Source organism: Patiria miniata, unplaced genomic scaffold (assembly GCF_015706575.1).
Source record: "Patiria miniata isolate m_02_andy unplaced genomic scaffold, ASM1570657v1 HiC_scaffold_3, whole genome shotgun sequence".
Taxonomy (NCBI): Eukaryota; Metazoa; Echinodermata; class Asteroidea; order Valvatida; family Asterinidae; genus Patiria; species Patiria miniata.
Window position 1 is genome coordinate 18,096,636 of NW_024037069.1, and position 24,738 is coordinate 18,121,373.

At 41.4% G+C, this 24,738-nt stretch overlaps 2 protein-coding genes across 6 annotated transcripts in view; one reads left to right on the forward strand and one right to left on the reverse strand.

Annotated features, from left to right (window-relative positions):
- On the reverse strand, positions 1-22,829 carry LOC119737217 (IST1 homolog). 5 transcript variants are annotated; one of them, XM_038211403.1, is made up of 11 exons: positions 15,474-15,566; positions 15,229-15,276; positions 13,295-13,410; positions 10,621-10,697; positions 9,942-10,133; positions 9,100-9,183; positions 8,659-8,772; positions 6,975-7,262; positions 5,623-5,757; positions 3,106-3,136; positions 1-2,259 (listed from the first exon to the last, which is right to left on the reverse strand). In XM_038211403.1, exons 3-11 carry the CDS (start codon positions 13,380-13,382, stop codon positions 2,066-2,068), a joined length of 1,203 nt encoding a protein of 400 aa, XP_038067331.1. In that variant the 5' UTR covers positions 13,383-13,410; positions 15,229-15,276; positions 15,474-15,566; the 3' UTR covers positions 1-2,065. The 5 variants fall into 5 exon arrangements, with proteins under 5 accessions (XP_038067331.1, XP_038067333.1, XP_038067330.1 ...); XM_038211405.1 differs by lacking the exon at positions 15,229-15,276 and having other exon boundaries at positions 5,650-5,757; positions 15,474-15,697; XM_038211402.1 differs by lacking the exon at positions 15,229-15,276 and having other exon boundaries at positions 15,474-15,697.
- The window catches only part of LOC119737216 (forkhead box protein F1-like), an 11,536-nt gene continuing 4,933 nt past the window's right edge, over positions 18,136-24,738 (forward strand). Inside the window, exon 1 of the mRNA XM_038211401.1 lies at positions 18,136-18,628. Within this exon, the coding sequence (XP_038067329.1) occupies positions 18,398-18,628 (231 nt within the window). The 5' untranslated portion in view covers positions 18,136-18,397. The remainder of the gene's footprint in view (positions 18,629-24,738) is intronic.

A 24,738-nucleotide genomic window follows, 5' to 3' on the forward strand; every position in this document is an offset into this window, starting at 1 on the left:
AACAATAATCAAGAGGTGTTTATACATTGCAGTTTAATATTAATCACAGGTGTCCAAGAACTACAATTACTTTAATTGGCTGCAGTTAATATTTCTTGCTAAAATTTTACAAAATTAAATTAATAGATATTTATAAAGATGCTTACTTCGCTTACTATAACTACACAGAACGTTACATTTTTTTTGTAATTTTAAATTCGTCTTCAAAAAGTACAAGAAACATGCCTATAGCCAGAGGGTGGTGGTGAGGGTTGTTCCAAATTCAACATGGGTAAACTTTATGGCTGTTCTTTTGTATTTAATAACTGAAAAATAAAATTGCATGTTCTAATAGAGCCTCTACAGAAAGTTCGAATGTGTCGTTTGATAATCAAAATATCCAACCTTTCATAGTAAGCATTTGAAAAGTCAGCAATGAAAGTCCATTTTGTAGGGAAACAAAACCTACCCCTCACATGAGACTGGTACGGACCTGAGCAAAGTAAAAAAATACTCAACACGCATATATATATATATTACTGTGCTTGTAAGAAAGCAGAACTAAAGCAAAGAATCGGTATGCAACCTTTGTATTTCGGTTCATTGGGGACCATCGTTATTGAAGCACTATCGCGGGAGCATAATTTTCTCACAATTTAAGTGAATTTGAGTGCCTTTTTTCAGTATACACGTATATATTACAATTACCAAAAGCCCTATTTGTTTATGTATAACGAAAATGGTTGCAAAAGTATGAAAGATTTATCCATCAGTTTTGCTGGCAACTACATTGCAATGCTTCATTGTAATGCAACTACATTGTAATGCTTCATGTCTATAAATCACACCCACATCAAATTGGTCTCGTGACACCTACGAATTTATATGTGCTATAACAAACATGACCCTCTACGTTGGTCCACTTTTTGTATCCTTACACAACAGGTTAAGCTAGGCTTAGGCTTATGGGTGTTTGTATTCATTTTCAAAATTCCTTTTGGAACGATTGTACATGTACATGTATAATGATACAAAAACGACAGGAGATTTTTTTTGGGGGGGGGGTTGGGTGTGTTATTTTTTGTCTTTTTCTGACTACACCGAGTTTCAAATACATATTTATATATATATTTTAATTCAACTTTACTTACATTGTAACCCATTTTTTAGCTCCTTAAATTCCTGAAACAGCCAAGATTTCTAGAGCCATCAGCCTGGACAAAGACGTTCCACTACACAAAAACACTATTTGATATTCCAACTATGGCTGTGCACATCAAGATTTGAACATTTAAGATTGAAAAACAAGTCTGCCATGTTTGAAAAATCAAATAGGAGGTTGCCATCGAACTGATTTTTGTTTAGATGCAGGTACATGTACATTCTGTGGCATGTGCATTGTGTGTTGTTTTCCTTGGGGCTGCCAACATTGTATGTAAATTTTTCAGGGGGGGTCGTTCCATGAAGTTCGGCCAGCAAATTGAAGGGTGTCATGAGAAGAACTCATGATAATATCGTGCTAGGTTACCGTGATAACAAAAATGACCAGCATGCTGGCCGGCTAGAGGTGCTTTGAAGACAATCTTGTCAAACAAAAGACGTGTTTATGATGGATATGATAACCATTTCAAGACCTTCATTGATGTCAAGGTTACAGTGAATTGTATCAAGCAGTTACAATCCTGTACACGTAAACATATTCACTGTAATCCTGAAGTAAACATCATTTATCCTAACAGATCGATGATTTTTCACACGCCCAAGGGAGTTAGGTTAATGGTGTGTACATGCAGAGAGGAACAATAGAAATAGATTATTCGTATTTATTAAGGCAATAAATTAATTATGTTGCCAATAGTAACTACATTGTAATGCAAGACAACAAAATAATTATGTTGTTGATTGCAATTAGTCAAATGTACTCTATTCCTACAATTTGACTTAAAACTGTTGGTGTGCAAACTGCTCCGTTCTTACAACACCCTAACCCTAACCTAGTGTCATTACCAAAAGAGCTGTCACTGATATAAGCACACTGACGCCAACCAGTACAGTTGTGAAAATAATCTCATCATTTATCTAGACTTTACTTCTTTTTCTTCAATTCTTCAAATCTGCGGGTCAGGTCGTCAAAATCCACATCTTCCCCTCCGCCTGGCTTGCCTCCGACACTATTGTCCAGAGGGGGAAAGCTGTTAGTAGGGACCTGAGGCAGGACAGGCATGCTGGGCTCCGGCTGGCTAGCTGCTGGCGGCTTGCCTGCTTGTGGGTTAGGAGGATCTGTAAATTATACATCAACAAAAAATGGCCAGAGTGAATATATATTGTCACTCATCCTAACATTCAACACATGGAAGTCGCCAGGATTTTTTCCGAGGGGGGGGGGGGGGGAAACAAGTTTTTCCCCAAAATTCCTTAACTTTTTCATTATATTCTCAATTTATCATTTTTCCGAGCGTGAGCAGGGGAGCATTTGCCCTACCCCCCCCCCCCCATCAAATTAACAGCAATATGCCTTCGCGCCTCTTTGTCCTTTTTTTTTCCTTTTTTTTTTCTGTCCTTTTTTTTTGGGGGGGGGGCACGTGCCCCCTTGCCCCCCCCCCTTGCGTCGCCCATGTTCAACACACTTTACTGAAGTTGTTGAATACAATCTAAATTGTTGTTAAAGAGAGAATTGATTAGCCAATGTGTTTGTGTCACATACTTTTATGTGGTTGTGTAACCAAAATATTAACCCCAGATCTCTGCTTATTTTGCCATATGCAATGCAATGTATTTCTGCACATAATTTACTGCAGACAGAACAGTTTTGGACCTGTTCACAATGGACATGCTCCTGATAGGTGTCACTACAATCTGTATACATGTACATGTACTATCAAATCTATCAGCGAGTTTCACTGCCTGATTTACATCATGAACAGTACAGTGCCTAACTTAGAAGGTAAAAACTGAATATTGGGCTGGATTGAAAATAAGGCAGCAAATTACTAAAACTCCAGCTCAACCACTGTTGACTTTCAACATTTGATGCATATTAATGGAGTTAATAATGAATTGCAATTTGTAATGGCAAATCTGTGTATATCATGTTTCCTTTAACGTGAATCCAAAAGCACAACTTACACATGGGATCATTCTCAGAGTACGGTGGTGCCTGATGAGTGGTAAAAAAAGACATAAATGCTCATTAGTCCATCGTTAAACCATTGCTATGACGTCACACTATTGTTAAAAGTGTGGATTCGGATCTACGAATCTCTTACGTAAAGTGTGGATTCAGAATTACGAATCCACACTTTGAACATGTCGGACAATTGTTCTCCATAATGAGCATGAATAGGACCGTCTGCGTGAAAATTTGCTTTCCGAAAATTACCAATGCATCTTCAATGCATCTTCACTGTCAGATTCTCCGCCATCACTGCAAAATCTACTTTCAGTCAGAAAGAAATCGTCGTCTGAACTATCCATTTTGTCGTAAGGAGCCTATACACACAAAATGACTTGGTTGTACGGGTGTGGCGATACACATGCTAAACACACCAGGAAACAATGTTGCAACCTGACGCCACTTCCGCGCTTGTGTACAACGTCCATGGAGAGTCATTTCAAGTATCTCCAAACAAAATTGGAAACATTTCTCAGTCCCAGATGCATGTATTATCATCATTTTGCAACGAATGACCTTCATTGAGATGATATATGAAGAAAAAAGTGGCGTCAGGTTGCAACACTCTTTCCAATACTTCTGTTGACGCAATGGTTTTAGTTGAAGAATACACTCGCAAGTGTGGATTCTTAATTTACCAATTCACTGGGCGCTTCGCGCCTCGTAAATTCTTAAATTACGAATCCACACTTTCTCGTGTATTTTCCTTAATGTAGTAATTCATTGTGGAGTGTTAACACTGCTACAGGAGGAATGGGGACATATCTCATATACATATATACTGCTATGTAAACAACCAACATGATGCTAATGTTACATGAATATGACCAGATGAAAATACTAGTGGTGCGCATTTACGTGTAATAAACCTTGTGGCTTAACCCTAACTCCCTGGCGTCTGTTACTAGGAACTTTCCATCAAAATCCTTCAATCACTGTGCGTCTAATACAAAACCGTACATGACATAATGGAATCCACCACTGATGCACTGGTTGACATTCATGGACTTGCTACACATGGCTTTTATCACGGGGCTGTATCATCAGTCTGATGCCTCATAGGTCCGACGCCTCATATTTCGGACTTATGAGGCGTCAGAATTATGAGGCGGGGGGGGGGGGGGGCAGTTGCCCCCCCCCCCTCCCAGATTTACCCAAGTGCCCCTTTTGCGGACATAAATGTGCCCCCTCGAGATGAAAATAAATGGCCCTAAAAGGTTTGATATGAACGAGGATTATGAAACACAAGCCCCAAAACCCTTGAAAATGGGCCCCTAATGTGTATAATGGCTGGTTTTGAAGAGCGCCTCCTATTTTGGAAGATGGTACCACAGGAGGTCCTCAGGAGGGCGAGGACAGACAGAGCACATTGTCCGAAACGTTGAGTTCTACACTCAATCAACCGGTTCTTTTCAGAACCACACTTCTTCCAAGAAGAGATATCTTTCCACATGGTGTTACCCGCAAACTTTATAATTTATCTGATCCGCCATGCAAAGCTTCAAGTCATATATAACAGTCAGATAACAAACTATAGTGATGCAAGAGACCACGAAGGAACGTACTACATCATGAAGCATTAAGCATGCAAAATGGTATGTGTATGATGAATGACACAAGGTGGCAAAATGAATATAAGCAAAATAAGCTTGACAGTCGGACGAGGAGGCGTTTTAAAGTCAAGGGTACCACAGCTGAGCAGTCTAGGCGATTTATTCCACCATTACCCGAACCCAACCGAAATCCAACTAAGAAACTATAAGAATGGAGCCTGAAATCCCCCCTCCCTGATACTGAGCCCTGAATAAAAAAATGGCAGTCATAAAATTATACATATTCATTTATGGAAACTGACAAATTGCCAGAAAACTATTGTGTCGGCTATTTTGACGACTGTTAACTCCGGTCTCCGGTTTCTGGTATGGAGCTTGCCCCAAAAGTGGTGCCGTGATGCGGCTTCTTTTTTTTTTTTTTTTTTTTTTACTTTTTTTTCCTTCAAATGTCGGTTGATGACTGCAAATGGTGCCTAACTAAATTTAGTGCCAAATGTATTGGAGCCCAGAGAGGCCACATAAAGCTTATATTCGATCGCAACCCCATCTAAAAACACGTTAAATTGTGCAGAAGCAGGAGTCCAGTCAAACCTGAGTTTGGCGGTTTTGAGACATCATCTTACATTGAAAAAAATCTTTTATAAATTTGCTGACACGCATGGCTACGGCAACTGGCAGGCATACCAGGAACCGGAGACTTTTTTTTTGGCCTTTGAGGAATATTTCAGAATATTTTGATGGTCGTTGGGTGAAAAATAAAAGTGGACTACAAGGTCAATATCCCTTCTCTGTTTTTCTCATGGCATGTTTTTCTCATGGCATATAAGCTGTGCAGTGTTTCATGGAACCAGCTGTAAGAGTCATGAAGGTGGTAGACAAGAAATCTCCACCAACATGAACCCACGATGTTATGCAGACCTGCTGGCTGTAGTGATCCACACTCACCCCGGGAGTAGCAGGACCAACAGGGGGTGCTTTAGGCCGTGCAGGTGGCCCTCGAGATGGGGCAAAATTACTGTAAGATGGTGGTTGGGAATCATTCGTTCCTTGGTTCTGAGTGCAGGACAGTCAATGCATAAACAAAACAAAATACCAAAGAAAAAAGCAAAAGCATGCCCCCTAATCAGCCAAACATAAATATAAACAAACATCAAAAGCAAAGTGGGAAATTCCACGGTTACTCACGTTAAATTTTTGTAACCTTAGTTACCAATTTTGTGCGTCTTGTTTATCATACATAACACATTTTTCTGGATGTCATCTTTGGTGCTTAGGTAGGTCTAGGTCTACTCTATCTACCATGAGGATAACAGTTATTAAACCTTTTCAGTGAGGTAATTACAGCCCAAGGAAACTCAAAAGTACATCAAAAATGTAACGTGAGTAACCGTGGAATTGCCCAAGTTGTGATCAAACTATACAAGCCTCTAGAAGCTGGCAGTTTACTTCAAGCAGAGCATTTTCAAATATGCCAGCCTGCTTTTGTAACTACACTACATGCAACATTTATTACCTACGCCAAGGAGGTTATGTTTTCATCGACATTAGTTAGTTGGTTGGTTGATTTGTCTGTTATTAACAAAATAACTCAAAAGGTATGGACGAATTTGCATAAATAACATTTTAGAGGTGGTCCTTGGTACAAATCAATTAGATTTTGGAAGTGATCCGGATCTGGGTCTGGATCCAGGATTTTTTTTTTTAAGGATTGTTCACCATTTATGCGAGTGGTCTTGTGGGTGTATTGGCCAAATATGGCGGGGAATTGTTTAGCCTTGGCGGAGGTTTGTGCTCTCTGAGTGCTTCCTAGTTTACTCTGCAATACTGCATGCAACATTCACAGTAATAACGCATGCAACATTCAATTCATTAGCTTTAAAACATTCCTACAGATTCCATTCACATAGATACAAAGGCTTCCGTAAGAATGCGCAGTTATGAGTGCAGCATCAAGGTGTGTTAGTTTGGCTAAACTGCAACGACAGATTCCATTCACATAGATACAAAGGCTTCCGTAAGAATGCGCAGTTATGAGTGCAACATCAAGGTTGGTTAGTTTGGCTATACTGCAACGACAGATTCCATTCACATAGATACAAAGGCTTCCGTAAGAATGCGCAGTTATGAGTGCAGCATCAAGGTGGGTTAGTTTGGCTGTACAGCAACCACATGCAATGCACTAACATTTTACTGACATCTTCAAAGCACAATGTTAGTTCACATTGCATGACGGCATTTCGGAGCACGATATTGTATAATAAGATTCTTACCATAGATTGTGGCTGGGTCTGTGGAGGGTAGGCGGGGTTGGTAGCCGGCGGCGGGTAACCCTGGGCGGCCAAGGGATAAGCCTGGCCAGGAGGGGGGTACGCCTGGCCAGGAGGGGGATACGCCTGGCCAGGAGGGGGGTAGGCTTGAGCTGGAGGGGGGTAGCTGGGTTGCTGGGGAGGCAGTTGAACACTCATTCCTCCACCGCCACCACCACCTCCGCCTCCCTTCTTGCTCCCAGACAATGTCTCGTCTCCAAGATCCATCAGGAGTCCCTCAACCTCAGGAGGCTAAATATGACAATACCATAACCTTCCATTAGTACAGGTCATCGTTGCAGGACCATCTTTTATTTCGGAGCTTGAAAGTATCATTAAAGAGTATTCATAAATACCTAAGACAGTCTACGAATTCCTATTGGTCGAGAGCCCGTCATGTGGCCGGCGGTCTTAAACGGATGATAAAGACATTGCTAGCTGGTCTTAAACACTTTTCCAGTGTCACACGAAATTTGGACTCCTATGAAATCCGGTACCTTTTAACGTTTCATTGGTTGAACGTTCACATTCCTCACGTATGCATGCGCAATGTACTACCAGTGAATCAGTATTTCATGGTCCGAAATTCACAAAACACCAGCCCAGCTGCGTTTTGCGCGACATCGTGCAGTACGCGCGACGCGCACGCCAATGTCCCTATAAGGTAACGAGTTGTGGAGGGGCATTCCATATTATAGTCAGAGGGGTGTTTCTTAAAACATGATGTAAAATTGTTGAACAAAATGGTTGGCAATGTCTAGTTTTTGAATTTTTTTTGTATTTTTGGACCGAAAAGGTATTTATGAATGGGAATAATTGCGTGTTCGGTCGGTATTAAACACTCTGTTAAAGACCGGTTTGAGTCTGGATGGGCAATAATTACCCTAGGCTTCGCCTCGGGTAATTATCACCCATCCAGACTCAAACCGGTCTTAAACAGAGTGTTATAATACCTCCCAAACACACATTTATTCCCTTATTTAAATGCTTTGAGTATGGTGGGGATTAGGTTTACCCAGTACTATTTTCCTGACCTTCCATCTCTAGTGATGCCAGCATAAATCCTATCAAGTTGTTAAGTTATTACTTGATTAACCCTAACTCCCTAGCATGATTTACTAGGAACCATACCCATCCTGGCAAATTCCAACACCATATGGGAAACTGCACACACAGATTTCTGACTTTAGTTTCTGGAGGTGTGCCAACCCAATGTAAAAGACTGTCAGTTTAGGGGTACTGTGCCCATCCCGACAGATTCCAACAAAACATGCTGTTGGGGTTTGATGGGTTGAGTTCTGTTAGGGTTAAGTGGGTTTTCCTCCCAATTGTAAAAGGATTTTATCTCATTGTCTTCTCTGAAAGGATTTTCAGCTGCACTGTTCTGTAGTTGAGTGATTAACCATACATTTAAGGGTCCTTGGCTCATCTCAATGCGAAAAATAAAATTCAAGAAACATAAAAAAAAAAAATAAACAGAAAATGTTCAAACTGGGATTCGAGCTGTTCCCACTGTTAAACTATAAAGGTATTTATATATTGGAGCACTGTTGTGTGTGAAAACAACATGTTTCAGTTAGAAAATGGCAGAAAAGAGAGTCCATCCTGAAGCACTTAAAGTTTTCTGGATATGATATAGACTACTTACACTGAGGATACAAGGATCTGGCTCATAGGTCACACCGTGACTCCTTGCAATCTCTACTAGGTAGTTCTCCACTAATGATTTGGGCGGTGCTTGCGCGCTCATCCTGAGCTTCACCTGAAGACGTAGGGGCAAACAAATAGCATTTGAAAGCTGAATATCCCAGGTTTAACATTATATTAAGCATCATGAAACATTTTTCAATATTCCAAGGGCACAGAGCCCGTTTCTGCTTGCAGCATTTTTTTTTTGGGGGGGGGGGGGGAACAAGCTGTATAAAAGAAAAACATGAGGCCTAGTGAAAATGCCCGCGGGCTAGTTAAGAGTCTGTTTCAGTAGCCCGGCTGCCTAGTGAACAAAAAAGTTAAGGTCGAACCCTGTTGATGCAAACTCTGTGGGGTTCTACACGAGTACTGAAAGTGTCACATTTCTGCCGACCCTCACCTTTTCGTTGACGAATTCACATTCTCCTTTTCGTGCAGACTCACCAAATTCCTTCCCATATTTACAGACAAGCTGCTGGGACACCTACAAAAATTACAAACATAAACACAAAAGGTCTCCCAGGTTGCTGGTTCATATCAAAATTGAGAAATAAAACGTTTACTCTTTCTATACAAATATTAAAGCATTTGAAAAAAGAGCCAAACAATTGTCATCAGTTAAGTCTCTAAGGTTTAAGGCAACACTGTCCACAATTTGCAAATGCAACTACATGTACATTTATCTTCAAGTAAACTTGAATCCTCGATCCTGATTGGTCGATCCATGGCAACAAGCCGTGCTACGTATAACCATGTAGCACGGCCACGGTCCATATCGCACTCTTGAGCAATGCGCTATTCTAAGATGCGTGCGCCATTCGGTACAAACACGCAAGTGTAATAGGATAACTGCTGAAAAGTTTTTAGTGCGTCAAGTTTGCTTGAAGATAAATTTGTTATCACGCTCGCGCTCGTGGAACACGGAAAATGTAGTGCGTCTGTGTCCCACATACGGCCTTGTGGTTTGTGGGACACAGACGTGCTACATTATTCCGTGTTCCACTCACGCTCGCGGGATAACTAATAGTATAACAGAACTTTCCATTTCCTTATATCATATTCATTTCATTTGGTACTTTTTCATTTAGAAATATTCATGACAATCTGATTTATGCATATCCACTCTTAGTAAAACATGGCACTGAATTAACATGCTTGCCTGTATTTTCTAAAATGGATTTTTGTTCCACAAGTGCAAACCCTGTACTACGTGCAAAAACAAAGCCTCTTATTCTCCCGTACCGATTTCAGCTCAGCAATGTCAGCGGACATACGTGGTGTGACCCAGATGATAGTTGATACTGCCTCCTGAATGCTTGGATCCAAGACTTTGCTCGATGTGATGAGACCCATTCTAGCCAGCAAAAGATCTAGGTACAGTTCTACAATCTCCATGGCTTCCACTAGGTAGTCTTCACGAATGATGTGCTCAACCTGAAACCACAGGTCAATGCAAACGGAATTGTTAGTCAGTTTCCTTGTTAAACTTTAAAATCAACAGTTTAACCCTAACTCCCTAAGCCTTTTTGCTAGGATGTAGCCTCAATCCTGCAAAATCCTCCAATTGGCCTCATGGAAAAATAGCATGTAGCCTGAATCCTGCAAATTCCTCCATTATTTCTTGAATATGGTCCGTGGAGAGGTGACCACTGCCTGAATCCTGCAAAATCCTGCGGCAGTGACTGTCAACAGGTTGAGGCAGAGGCGGTGACATCCTGGAGCAGTGCGGAGGATTTCAAGTATAATATAGGCCTAAATTCATGCACGGCTGGGCTAAAACTTCATCAGGTTAGTTGTTCAGTACCCTTCTTTAGATTTTGAGCACTTTTGTTGCTCCAAACGAACAAAATGCACAAATTACAAATGATGGACTATATCTTTAAACTCTGTACTAAGTATCAATGATTGTAAAGTACCTTACCCTTATCCTGGCCCTCTCATCCTTTCCTATGCACAGATAATCTGCTATCTCCTTCCGTGCTTTCTGTGCCTCTTCAGCTAAAAAAAAACAATTCACCAAACTATAAATTTAAAACTAGTCTTAATCCTTGAATTCGGCGATTCACAATGCAGTGCGCCACCAAGAGTTTGCCATGGAGAGTCCATTTTTCAGGTTTACGGTCGACAAAAACATGGCCCATGTGAATGAGTGTCAGTAGACAACTTGAGCTAATATATTATAGATTGGAGCATAGTGTTCTGCCACCTTACAAAAAACACCATATTGATCAGAAGAAAAGAAAAGGGCAAACAGATCCTTGAATCATACGCTTACAAACTACTGACCGGAAAAAACTAAACATTTCAAATGTCCCGCGCTGCCAAATTGTTGACCATCTCCCACAATGCACTGGGAAAAATGAACTCTCCGTGGCAAACTCTTGGTGGCGCACTACACTTAGAAGTAGTTGAAATACGAAACAGGGTCCCTTGTGACAAGACCAACAATCAGGGGGCTCAAAATGACTGCACTGGCAACCATTGCCATGCATGGGTGCCCGAAGCCTAGACTGTGATTTCAAGGCAGCCCTAACCCTGCTGAATCCAACAGGTTCCAACTATGTCACATCCCCGATGGAGCCTGTTGGATTGAGCAGTTAACCCCTTGTGTACATTCCTCATGCAAAATGTTGGATTCAGCAGGCAACTGAACCGCATTATAACGCATTGTTGGACTCGGTTGGATTCAGCAGACAACTGAAAATGAGGCACAGTGGATTGAACAGGAAAGTCCGGTTGGACTCTGTTGGATTTAGAAGGGTAGTCCTGAGGAAGTACTAGGGGGTAAGGGTTCTGAGCAAGTATTAAGTTTGCCCTTCAATTACCACATACTGCACATGATGCTTGTGCACTGCAGCTGTGAGATGGGGTACAAACATAGAGCTATATTAAATTACTAGACCCCTAACTTCGTGTACAAAGTAATGCCTGCTGGGCGCATCCATGTTTGTGCACAAACCTATGGAGACCTAGAAATTTTGTACGGCTTTTGTACGGCTATTTGCATATCTGCGTTTGTATTCCATACCGGTACGTTACCGAAGCCACTACGCCCAGAACTGCAATGCACAATCAGCAAATGAGCGTGTCATTTTGCTCTACGCAAACAGCGCGACGTGTGCGAATATTTGCTGCAGATGCTTTTTGCCGTGACGTTTTTTGAACTGTCATGACGCGCTTAAGTTGTTTGTGTTTGTTCTACTTGCGCGTTGCATGTAGAGTACACTTTCAAAATTCAATCCATCTAATTTCATTATGTTCCACAAACACGCACATGAATTCAAAATGTCTGCCCCATGGACAGCTTCAAAGCGTCTCCGCGCTCAGAATGACGAGTTAGTGCTCTAGTAATTTAATATAGCTCTATGGGTACATATTAAAATAAAATACACCAAAATGTACTCCCAGAACTATGAGGCTCCACGTAGTGGAGCCTCATAGGTTCAGAACCCCGCAAAATTGTTGTCAGCACAAAACACTAATTAAGTACAAAAACGTCCATCCCAACCAAGCCGTTTCCCACAGAACCGCTGCACAGTTTGCCCCTAAACTCCATACAATACATCATGACATACTCACGCTATGTGCACCCAACAAACATAGGTGGATTCTGTCGGTTTTTTTTTGCAAAAATGATGGAAAATATGCCCTTTCCGCACTGAGACAACCTGACACTTGAAATTTGCACGCGCGCAGAATGATCGCAGTCATTTTCGGTCCGATGCTCGGAGCGCGCCGGAGCGTTTGTTGGGTGCACATAGCGTGAGTATGTCATGATGTATTGGACGGAGTTTAGGGGCAAACTGTGCAGCGGTTCTGTGGGAAACGGCTTGGTTGGGATGGACGTTTTTGTACTTAATTAGTGTTTTGTGCTGACAACAATTTTGCGGGGTTCTGAACCTATGAGGCTCCACTACGTGGAGCATCATAGTTCTAGGAGTATACTAAATGTACATTATTTTCCACATCTTTGGATGATACTTTTAAAGAAAAACCAGACAGACACTGAAAACACAGTGAATAGGTTAAAAAAATCTTCACATGAAGTCATCCATCTACAAAAAACCTACACTCCTCTAATTTTAGAAGCACGTTTTTACATATTTTGGACTAAGACGCCATAACGCGTTGAAAGGGATATTGATTTAAAGTTCCTTAGGACAATGCAATCATTCTGAAGTCATTACTGTGGTGGACTGATAGTTTCATTAATTCGGGCAATTCACAATGCAGTGCGCCACCAAGAGTTTCCCATGGAGAGTCAACTTTTCAAGTTTACGGTCGACAAAATATGGCCCATTTGAATGAGTGTCAGTAAACACTTGAGCTAATTTGTTATAGATTAAGGCAAAGCGTTCTGCCGCCTTACCAAAAATCACCATGTTGAACCAAAGAAAAGAAATGGGCAAATATGTACTCGAATCATACGCTTACAAAACTACTGACCGGAAAAAAACGAACAATTTCAAATGTCCCACGCTGCGAATGTGTCGACCATTTCCCAACATGCACTTGGAAAAATGAATTCTCCGTGGCAAACTATTGGTGGCGCTCTGCATTGTGAATCGCCCGCATTACGCTTGGGTTTTACTTACTCTTTTTCCTCTCCAGAAGTTTCAACCTGTGGATTGCCAGGCGAGCTGACGTCGACAATTTCGTGGTTTTGAATCCAGAGCTGAACATGATGTCAGTGTTAGGTACTCAATGTAAACTAAAAAGAAATAAAAAGACATTATTAATAACCCAACATTTTAGGGACAATACAACCGGTGATGATGAAATTGCTAGCAATCATAAAGGATATATAAATCAATCATTTTTTTAATATTTGGTTTTGAATTTTGCAGAAGCGGATATCCATACACCATTCACACAGTAGACTTTGCATATTGATTAATTTGTCCCCGGTCTCACGAAGATGGCCGCGTAAAATACGAACGTTCTACGCGTATTAACAGCGCATTGTATCCATAGATATAGAATATAAAGACATTTTATATCTATGGTTGTATCAACAGTTGACGCGCATTTTGGTCACGTACACATATTATGATGTTCTAAAAAGTACACATTTCCGTAGTGATTATCATTTCCAAAACGCTGAAAAAGTGAACTGCAACATTAAAAAAAAGTAAACCTCGACTTTAGAAAAACTGTATCTTGGTCAGCAGTGGCGGTCAAAATATAAGTTAAGTGAACCACGATGTTACAAAAGAAATCATGCTGTCTACAAAGACGTCAACTTAAAAAAACTAAAGACTGTCAAATTCATTCATTGTCATGATTGTCATTGTGCGGCTCTTTATCCGCAATCCAGTCTTTATAGCACTGTATAGAGATCAGTGGTGTTGTTGTGCCCATTCTTGAAAATCACGCATTCTCGAGAATGGGCATGCACATTCTTGAGAATGTGCAACTGGATCCTTGCTCAATCTTGGCAAAAAATAACTCTTCCAGATTGAGCGCACATTCTCGAGAATGGGCGACAAGATAACGGTCTTGTCGATGCTGAGCACCGGCTGCGCTTGGCAAGTCTAGCTGAATCCTCGTTCACTGATTCTCAATAATTATACTGTTGCAACGCAAGGCGCTAAAAAGTAGAGTGGATATGATAAGTAAAGGCGTATTGATATGGGGGGGGGGGGGACCGGGAAAATATAAGAGACATAATAATACTAGTGCAAAGAATTCTGATTTTTTGGATAATAAAAGCATGGAGGAAGGAATTAATTCCTTCCTCCATGATAAAAGCGGGGGGGGGGGGGGGGGGGGGGACGTAAGAATGAAGAATGTGAAGAATGAGAATGAATACTGCGACATCCCATAGTGCTAATGCTATTTCCCATTTAAATTGCCACCAATTTATTGTTCACACCCCACCATTACGTCGCAGAGCTGGATTCTATCTAGTCAAAAGAGCAATTTTGGCAGCTTCTGGACATCGTTTTTTTTTCGTGGCACGCATATGATACATGCAGGGACTTGTAACTTGTCTAGCCTAAACAAAGCACTTCCCAGACTAGTTCCCAGTCCTCCGTTATTACAAAACTTCCCATAGTGGGCAGAAAAAAAGCAATAATAACAGGTTTAATTTGATTCAAATTATCGTAGTTATACGAGTACAGAAGCATAGCACATTTTCTTTCCTCTTTATATGAATTGTTTCCCTTTTAACCGCTATACAATTCATTTAACATAATTTTGTCGTGCAATGTTTGTTAAGATTGGGCAAAATTCATCAATTGTGCACGTGATATTCCCACCCAATCTTAAGAATGAGCGCTCATTCTTAAGAACGCGTGCTCGTTCTTAAGAATGGGCGCTCATTCTTAAGAATGCGCGCCCATTCTCGAGAATGTGCATGCCCATTCTCGAGAATGCGTGATTTTCAAGAATGGGCACAACAGTGTCACGATGTGACAGACAAGGTGCATTACAAGTCTCCTTTATTTATATCATTTACAGAAAGAAAGCCGGCTAAATAAACACTTCCTTCTTAAAATGCCCAAGAAGTCCAAAAACAACCTACCAAGTAAGAACTTCTGCCAGCTAACGATGCGACGTGCGAGTGAGCCGCCTATCGCATGCAATTGGATGGTGGTTGAAATGAAATGATGAAAATTTTGTATCAATCAATCAAAATATTGCAGCCGGTAGCTTGGAAATCGCTGCATAAAATAGTAAGAAATAAACAGAACAGAAGCTCCGCAGGCGTTTATGTCATAACTATTTATATTTTTCGGTAAACCTATTATGTTATGAACAAAAACACACCTTTTTTAAATACGAGATCACCATCTGATGATCTTGACTCACGATCACACGTCCGTACGTCATGTACAGATTTTGGGTCAACTCGTACTCGGGTACGAGCCAACTCGGGTACGACTTGACTCGGAAACGAGTTGACTGGGGTACGACTTGACTTGGGTACGACTTGACTGGGGCGTCAATTTCGGGGTACGAGTTGACTCGGGTACGAGTTATCTCGGGTACGAGTTGACCCATTTCCCATGTACAACTGTACGTACGTACGTACGTAAACATACGTTTGGTAACAGACTCGTCATGCTCGTTAGTTTTCATTTTTGTAGACGTACAATATTTGCAACCAGACTACTGTGTTTAAACTAGACTGGTTTCCGCTCCCATAAAAATGGGGACTGCAGCTGTAAGGTAGCTGCTAGTGCTAGCTAAAAATTACAGCGTGGGGTTCGGGGCCCGCTTAAGGGCCCCGAAATTATTTTGGATTTTAGATGTTCTGTGGTGCGATCTGAGGCAATTTCTGATCACCTTAACCAGTGTTTTTTTTTTAAGGAAAAGATGGCCTGCCTTAATTGCGAGTCACCAAAAAAAAAGCGTGCGTGCTACGTGAGTAGTTAGCGGCCATCATTATAGAGGGAAATACCTTTGTATTGCTGGGATATGCACAAGTAAGCCTTTTGTGTATTCATTGTTACTGAACTACAATAACAAAAGATGTCCTCTAAGATGGCCGCTAAACGTATAATGCCTTTCGTTAGGATGCGCCCGAATGACTAATTATATGGCCTATACTGTCCTATTCGCCCATGGAAGCGGTCGACTAAGTGAATCCGACTAAGTCAACTTCTTCAGTATCTTGATTGGCCGAGAGCGAGTCACATGGCATTCGCTAAGTGCTATCTTGCTGTGCACTACGCCGCGGCGTAGCTACGGGGGGGGGGGGGGGCACGCCCCCATAAAAGTCCCCCAGTCGACCCCCACTGGAAATTTTCGAAATGATTTGTGCGTATTTTCTTCCTCAAACCCTTTGTTTTCGCGAGTGGATGCATGTTCATTTTAACGTCTATGGAAAGCAAATAGCGGTAGTTTGTCTGACATTAAACATGATATAAGTTTTGAACAGCGCCCCATGGGAAAACGGTGTCCAGCCACCCTACTTCTCTCTCCACTCCATTTTTTTGTGCGCCTCCCCCCCCCCCCGGATGAGAACCCTAGCTACGCTGCTGAAAGTACTTTACCGTATGCGTACCAACAAAGCTAGGTACTATACCCGTAGCCTCCAAGCGTTAAAGCGCTAGCGCTGTTAGGTTCAAACTGCAAGTAAATTTTCAACTAATTTCGTTTTCAAAAAGAAGTAGATTTTAATTGCATTTAGATTACATTAATCGGTTATCGCTTAAAATTGAGCAGAATCTGAGGGAGAGGTGTTATAAAACAAATATTGACTCCTTTATCTCGTGGTGTAGTAAAACTAGCCTCCCTCGGTGATCCATGGAGCATTCTATATTTTCATATATACTCATGGATCACCTTGGGATAGCCTCCCGAGGTGATCCATGATTCTATTTTCCCGATGCGAATACTACCGTCGAAACAGTCAATATTTTGTATAATAATATCGGACGCAACCTATTCGGTCCATGTCAAGTCCTATAAAACAAAATCAAGACGAAGAATATCAACCTTGTTGTGCATTGTTACTGTGACAATGAAGAAATTTCTCCATGCAGTGCAGTTTCTCCTGTTCAAAAACTTCAACAAAACTTCTCACTTTTAATTCACCGGTCAGTGATTGCAACACGTCTGTGACGGATTTGGACAATGGCCATAAAATGCGCAATTTATCTCAATTCTACCGCACTTTGTGTATTAACCTTGACCCGCTCCAAAACATCGTCAGTTCCTTTTTAGCCACCAACTTTTATCTAATTACACGACGCCCTCGCAAATCCAAAGGAAGATATGGAAACAAATTGTTGCAGTCCCTGCAAACAATACCCAAACGTAGTAGATTCTGCCTTGGTTATTCGTGTGGTCTTATTTATGCTTGATTGCCCCCTCCTAACATGTGGTAAGGCTTTCCTTCGCCGTGAATCAAACCTCGAGATTGTAAATTTAATTTGTCTTGCTTTTTGTAATCTCTATCTTCGGTAACGTTAGATAACGTATTAATTATTTCACTTGTGAAATGCGGCTTTCGAGCGGCAAGCGCTGCTGCACACATACAGAGAAAGAGCGTCCTAAACTGCGTAAACCGCACGCAAACTTAATTGTCTGTTTTTTAAAGATGAACTAACTAAATCCATCACCCCCCCCTAATGCAATTAAAACAAGACAATTAAGATGCTCGCGTTTGAGGCATCTGCGGCTTTGTATGGATCATTCCTGTGATGTTGCCGCGCTTTATTGCACCAGCTAGACACCATGCCAAACGCCAATGTTACCCACTAAACCACACAATAGGATTCCCTTGGCAGAAAGGTACCAGTGGCCTCTCAGGCGTTCACAGCTGAATGTGGCCGTAAATGGATGACTGAGTTTGTTTTGCAATTGTCACCGAATTTCTTATAATGCCTTATAGAGGGATGAATGGCATTCTTTAAAAGAACAAATTTCAATAGAGACGCCAGCCGGGACACAACTTTTTGTTAGTTGCGAGCTATTCAACCTTTGAAGACCCTGATAAACAATCTGCGGGCTTGGCAAAAGTTACGCATGCAAATTGCTTTATTAGACTCTCCCTGAAAAGGCCGAGCAAAATGAATGCAATTCCAGGGAATCACACCAGTGATTCCAGCTAGGCCACACAGTACAGTGACACAGGCAATCGTTTATTGGATAACCCTTCAGTATTACGCGAGCTTTGGCCCTGGATGCACTTCGGGGGAAAATTGTCTCGTTACTTTGATTACATTTTTTAAAGTGGAGCCAAGATGATATCACTCAAAAAATTCAAGAAGGAGAACGGAGGACACCTGTTGGGCAACCTTGTGGAAGACCAGTCGGCAGACCATGGCCGGAAACCCAGCACAAATCACGGCGATGTCCGACCCAGAGCCCCGGCCCGTCGGAGGTTGTCAACGAAGGGCATCAGGAGGCCTGGTTACAAACGCAGAGTTAGTGCGCCTTATTCTTACGTCGAGCTCATCACAATGGCTATCAAGGTAAATACAGACTCCGAAATATGTGAAAATATAATCTATTATAATGTTTCTGAAGAAAATAAGATTCGTAACAATTGAGCATTAAGCATTTGTGTTATGACATATCTAGTCAATCGACCCTTTGCCAGCTCGACTCAAACCATCCGTTGTGCCAACTCGTCTGTTGTACAACGTACTCGACTAAAACGCAGGGGCGTAAAACCCGGGGGTATATATCCCCGTCCCAAATTTTTGACAAGGGGTGGGCTAAAATCTTGAGTTTTTTTTCGAACATCCTAAAGTAGTCAATAGCACTACATACTAAACAGCGTCAACACAGCGTCAACACACTCCAAAGCGTCAACACAGCGTCAACACAGCGTCAACACATCCTAAATGCATTAAAATTGACAAAAGCAGTATGCAACCCATACAGTATGGACAGAAACAAGATTTGTGCTTAAAATCAATAGGTTAAACGTCTGAAAATCGCGATTTTTAGTTCAAGAAAATTGGCTCTCCGTGCCGCTCCGAAATCGGCTGCCGAACACCCGCCATGTTGCCTCAGTGGCAGCGCGGACTATACCATTATTCTAAAGGGTGATAGCGTTGTACAATAAACCAACAGAGAGGGACGCGGCCGGGGTCGCCAGTGTTAAAAATATCTGCAAAGACCAAAACATAAACACAACTCACAAAATAATGATCTGCCACTCCTCCGATCCTTAGTCCTCACACAGATCTGGTATCCCTCTGTCTAGTCTGCAGCAAGGCGCCCTATGTTGTTTATGACAAGATAATGTCATTACCTTCACACCCCTACTTGAAATGGTGTAGTCCAAGCTTTGTGCGAAGTCAAGATGGCGGACAACGGCCGTGCAAGTTAAGGTCATTTTTTTCGCGTGAAAATACGATATTTTTAACAACGAAATGGAAACTCAATCCAATGGAAATTCTCTTTTATTGTATGTTTCACAATTATATGCCCTTTTTGTCAATTCAGAATGTGTTTTGGATGTGTTGACGGTGTGTTGACGCTGTGTTGACGCTGTGTTGACGCTGTTTAGTGCGACCCTCAGTGGAGAAACTAATACGAAAGCTTTTAAAATGCGCCGTTTTGATGTAAGCGCGATTATACATATTGATATATATCTATATCCTGAAGAGCAGCTCTAGTGTAATGTGCCGTGTCCATCGGACCGAATTCCATCGGCGACTTGACTCTCAATTTGAACGCACAGTGGCCCATCTAGCCGGCACAACCGACGAGTTGTCAAACGGTCGAGTTGACTGTAGACCTTTCCATGTCTTCCTTCTCCGTTAGCCGTGTTGTATCCGTAGGCTATGGTGTTAAAAAATTCAGAGACCTTCAAAGTATTTGTTGCGGCATGATGACATTGCGTTAAAACGTACCACCTAAATATTAAACCCGTCATGTGTTTTTTTTTATCCAACCCTAACTCCCTAGCATGATTTACTAGGAACCATACCCATCCTGGCAAATTCCAACACCATATGGGAAACTGTACACACATATTTCTGTTTTAGTTTCTGGAGGTGTGCCAAGCCAATGTAAAAGACTGTCAGTTTAGGGGTACTGTACCCATCCTGACAAATTCCAACAAATCATGCTGTTGGGGTTTGATGGGTTGAGTTCCGTTTCGTCAATGATTGGGCTTACAAAGTTTGTTGCATCAATCATTTTTTGTTGCATTTCTAATATGCATACCTTACTTTGCTTAGAGTATCTTATCCCTTACTCACCCTGTGTCTATTAAATCGGAATTAACAATGGAGCTCAATTAAATTAGATCATGCGACTACACTAAACCAAAAAAGAAAGTGTCCTTTCAATACTTTTTTTGTCCAACTCAATAACTACTGGCCACATCTTGCTCAAATAACGACTAATCAGTACAGTAATTCCTTAGTAATCGAGCCATACTCTTTGTTTGGTCCCCCAAAAAAGGTGATAATATGTACGAATTTATGCAATTTATGACAAATGATACCGAAAACAGTTGCACTTTTGTATACGTGCAGGTTGTGGTTCACACTCACCTTGCACATACAAAAATGCAACTTTTTTCGGTAGCATTTGCCATTAATTGCATAATTTGGTACACGTTATCACTGTTTTGGGCCAAACAAAAAGTATGGCTGGATTGCTAAGGAATTTCTGTACTGATTAGTCGTAATTTGAGCAAGATGTGCCCGGTAGTTTTTGAGTTAGACAAAAAGGTATTAAGCGGGGACTTTTTTGGGGTTGAGTAATCAGTAGTTAGATTGATAATTTTTTTAGTAGTTACGGGCAATTTATGGGTAGCCACGCGAAAGTAGACATGGCTGAAAAGTAAACGCAGTGGCGTGACTATAGCTAAGGGATCCACTTTGCTGCCAGGGAGCTCATTTTCTGCAGGGGCACGCAATGGATTTTAACAATATAAAAGCTCAATTGAAATTCATAATCAAAGGCTTAGATTTGGATTCTCTTTCAGACTTTTTTTTATCAACTTTTAGAGCAGAAGCCATTTTGTAGTTTGAGATGCAGACAATGTAAATGGCGATGACAACAATGAAGTTCTTAAACAATAACAATATTTGGTCATCAATTTTAAGCTGGTGCCTTTGCCATTTCATATTCGTTTAAGTTTGAAACTTGCAAAAATCCTTGCTCAACTATTCAAAGTGTAGGAGATCGCTCCAGTGTCGGAAATACATGTCTATGTTGTGAAGCCCATGTTGTGAAGCCCATGTTGTGAAGCCCATGTTGTGAAGCCTATTGTTTTGTTTAATTAGTTAATTATCATTTTCCCCCAAAGTTGATTTTGGTTGAATCTTCTTGAGATAGTTGGAGTCCTAATAAACACTTTGCCACCAATATTTACTGTTTAACTAAAATGTCAGGGCCTACTCTTACTGGGCTACAGTGTAATGAGAACTTATAACTGCTGCTCTTTATATCCTTTTGATCATAAAGCAGCTTATTTTATTTCAAAGAGAGAGAACAGTGTATTTTCGCTTGTGGTTTCTGAATACATTTTTTTTGGTAATACAGTGCCTCAGGGTGCGACCAAATAGGATCAATACACGGGAAGCTTGTTGAGTGGATTCAAAAAATGGACACAGTACAACCTGCTATCACAATGGCAATTCGTTCAGGTGGAAAGTAAATCCGGAGCTCGTTTTAATCGATTTTTAGTCGTTCATGGCCACAAGTGCAATGGATTACAATGGTCCTTTGTTGTAAACAGTTGCTTCTTTTCATTTTCCAAGTCACTATGACATTGATCTCTCCAGTGTACTCGTATACATCTCCCCTCCCATCTAATTTCAATCGATTCATTTTAAAGTCTCGTACGCATGCTCGCTCACATCTTTCTATAATGTATACCACATATTGATCTTGTGATGCTATTGACTTGTTTGGCGCGATGCGTGTACACACAAACCTTGCCTGCTTCGTCCACTGTTCATTACAGAAAATAAAGTGAAAGTTAAGTATAAGCGCTTTTGCAAAAAAAGGTACCTTTATTCATTGTGATCTGTTATCGACGCATGTGCCGCTTGGATTATTTTGAGCCTCTTTTAATTGCAATGAAGATTTCTCTAATTTCTTGTAATCACTCAATACTGATTGACCTGTGAACAAGAACCGGAGCCGAGCGTATATACCATTATTTTTCCACACGTCACCTTAACTTGTTTGCATGTCTATTTTAGACTCGCGAGTGTTTGCATTCATCCTATTTTATTCCAACGGTTAAATTGGCACGCTCATTTGCTCTACCTCATTTCTCCATCGTATTTTGAGAAAGACCGGCACGATGTCGGCCCTCATGTATTGTGTGCTCGCCCTCACGTTTATGACGTTGGCTAGTACAAACCCATGCCCTGCTCCCGATCGGCAACTCTGCCCGAACGGCTGGGACGGATGGGAGGGTAATTGTTACAAAACTCTTAAAGGCGTTCGCAAAAGGGTCAACGCCACGAGCCAGTGTCACAAATTGGACGGGCGTCTGGCCACACCCAATTCATTGGAAGAGTACGAGTTCATCTGGAAGATCTTTACGGCTTCTCGGGGCATACCTTTCAAGGCTGGATCAGCTGCCGTGGGCCATGGTGTCTGGACGGGATGCACAGATGTCCTGACTGAAGGTGTTTGGGTCTGTGATGGCAGTGAGTCCAGTTCCCTCTATCTTGGCGCTGAATGGTTCTATCCGACACACCCAAGTGGCACACCTGATGAACTGAACTGTGCAGCGATGAGCGTTCACTACCCGATGTGGATCGCGCAGAAGTGTGATGGTTGGAAATACGCTGTGTGCGAGCGTCCCGCTTTGAAAAGACAATGCTGCAAGGATGCTCGGTGTGTCATTGCAGCCATGGGACGCTGCATGCATAGTCACACCTACCAGACTATCACTATCAGGATGGCCTCACAATGTTGCCTGCTCTGCAAGAGAGACTGGCGCTGCCGTTCTTTCAACATCGATGGAAAAAAATGCCAACTCAACAATGCCACGCGATACGACATCAAAGAAACTAATCACTTGCTGGTTTCTCCGGATTGTGCACACTATGACATTGCTGTCCTATAAGGAAACTGTGTAGACACTGATGTAATCTTTGGTCTTTGAATTAACCCATTTTATTGAACTTTTTGTTTAAGTCGGAACCATAGACGCGTTGAACGTTCTGCATCTGACGAAAACGGGCAGCGGACTGTTGCTTCACTTGTCAAAAAAATTAAGAGCTCAAACACTTTAAATAAACAAAGACACTGGCCCTCTAACACAAGTTGTATATATGTATATATTTGGTTGCAACTGCATGGTGATCGTGCGTGGACATTAAATTAGTGGTTAGTTAAAGCCATATAGGAAACTTTGGGTCTTGAATAAAATGTAAAGATAAGATTAACATTACTTATTTGTGGATGTAACATGCGGTCTGGATTTTCCCTTTGTACTGTTGTTCCTGTCGACGCCAAGTCTTTTCTTATTGTATTTGCACCAGGTGACTTTGCTGCAGGCCCAATGCAAGTCGAAGGCGTACGTTTTGAAAACCGTTGGGCCTACTTTGACATCGTCGCTTTTTGTCGCAGCTGAGTAGTAGGGCTCACGATCGGGTAATTCGAAATAGTCTGGTTCCCAGACCAAAAGTTTCCGACTATTTCTGATGAGTCTTAGGTCCGGTAGCCTCCGGTAATACATTGTATTACAATTTACGTCACGTCACGAAAACGGGAGGAAATCCTCCTTTTTCCGAAAATTTCCGAAGTTTGCCGAAGTCGTTTCGTTGACAATCGGATAGCGCCCGAGTATTTCCGAGTATATAATATAGGTTTAATTAACTGCTAATTGCTTGTTAATTTTATTTTAAATGAGTTGATTATTAATATTCATTGCTTTCATCTAGAAAACTTGAAATTCAACGACGATTTTGTGCATCAATTATACTCGGATCGTATGGGCGAACTTTTTGCTGCGTCATGTACAATTTTGAATTTGACGACCGTTACCGAGATTTTCCAAAACTCGGTCTTCATTCGGCTCCGCCTGCGAACAGTGCTATTTTGGTGCCAAATTTTGAAGATTCCAGATCAACATTAGTCAATGTTATCTTACAGAAACATCAAACTGTATTATCATAACTGTATGATATTACGAAGCAAGTGATTTATTAAAAAATTTGATCAGAACATTAAAAGCTACAAGCGATAAAGCGAAATCGGAAACGAAGCCGAGGTTTGAAAAAGGGCCATCAATGTCGTCATGTTTATTTTTAGCCACGGAGGCTGCCTGACCTAAGATTCATCAGGAATAGTCAGAATCGTTTGGTCTGGGAACCAGACTAAATTCGAAATTGGGTCACACTAAATCGCACTGCTATCACGGCGCACAATAATTTTGGTTATAGTGTTGTAAGTGTTATTGTGGGCCCTCTTGTATACGACTTTTTTTTTTTTTTTAGTACCTTTTTAGTCTCAAATACAATTTATTCCTTAAAAAAGCACACTTAATAGATTTCCAAGACGTTGTGATAAAAGATCGTGGGTGATATCGGTTCGTTTTGAAAACGCCCTCTTTCGGAGTACCGTTCCGGGATGCAATTTTTGTGTTCTCTAT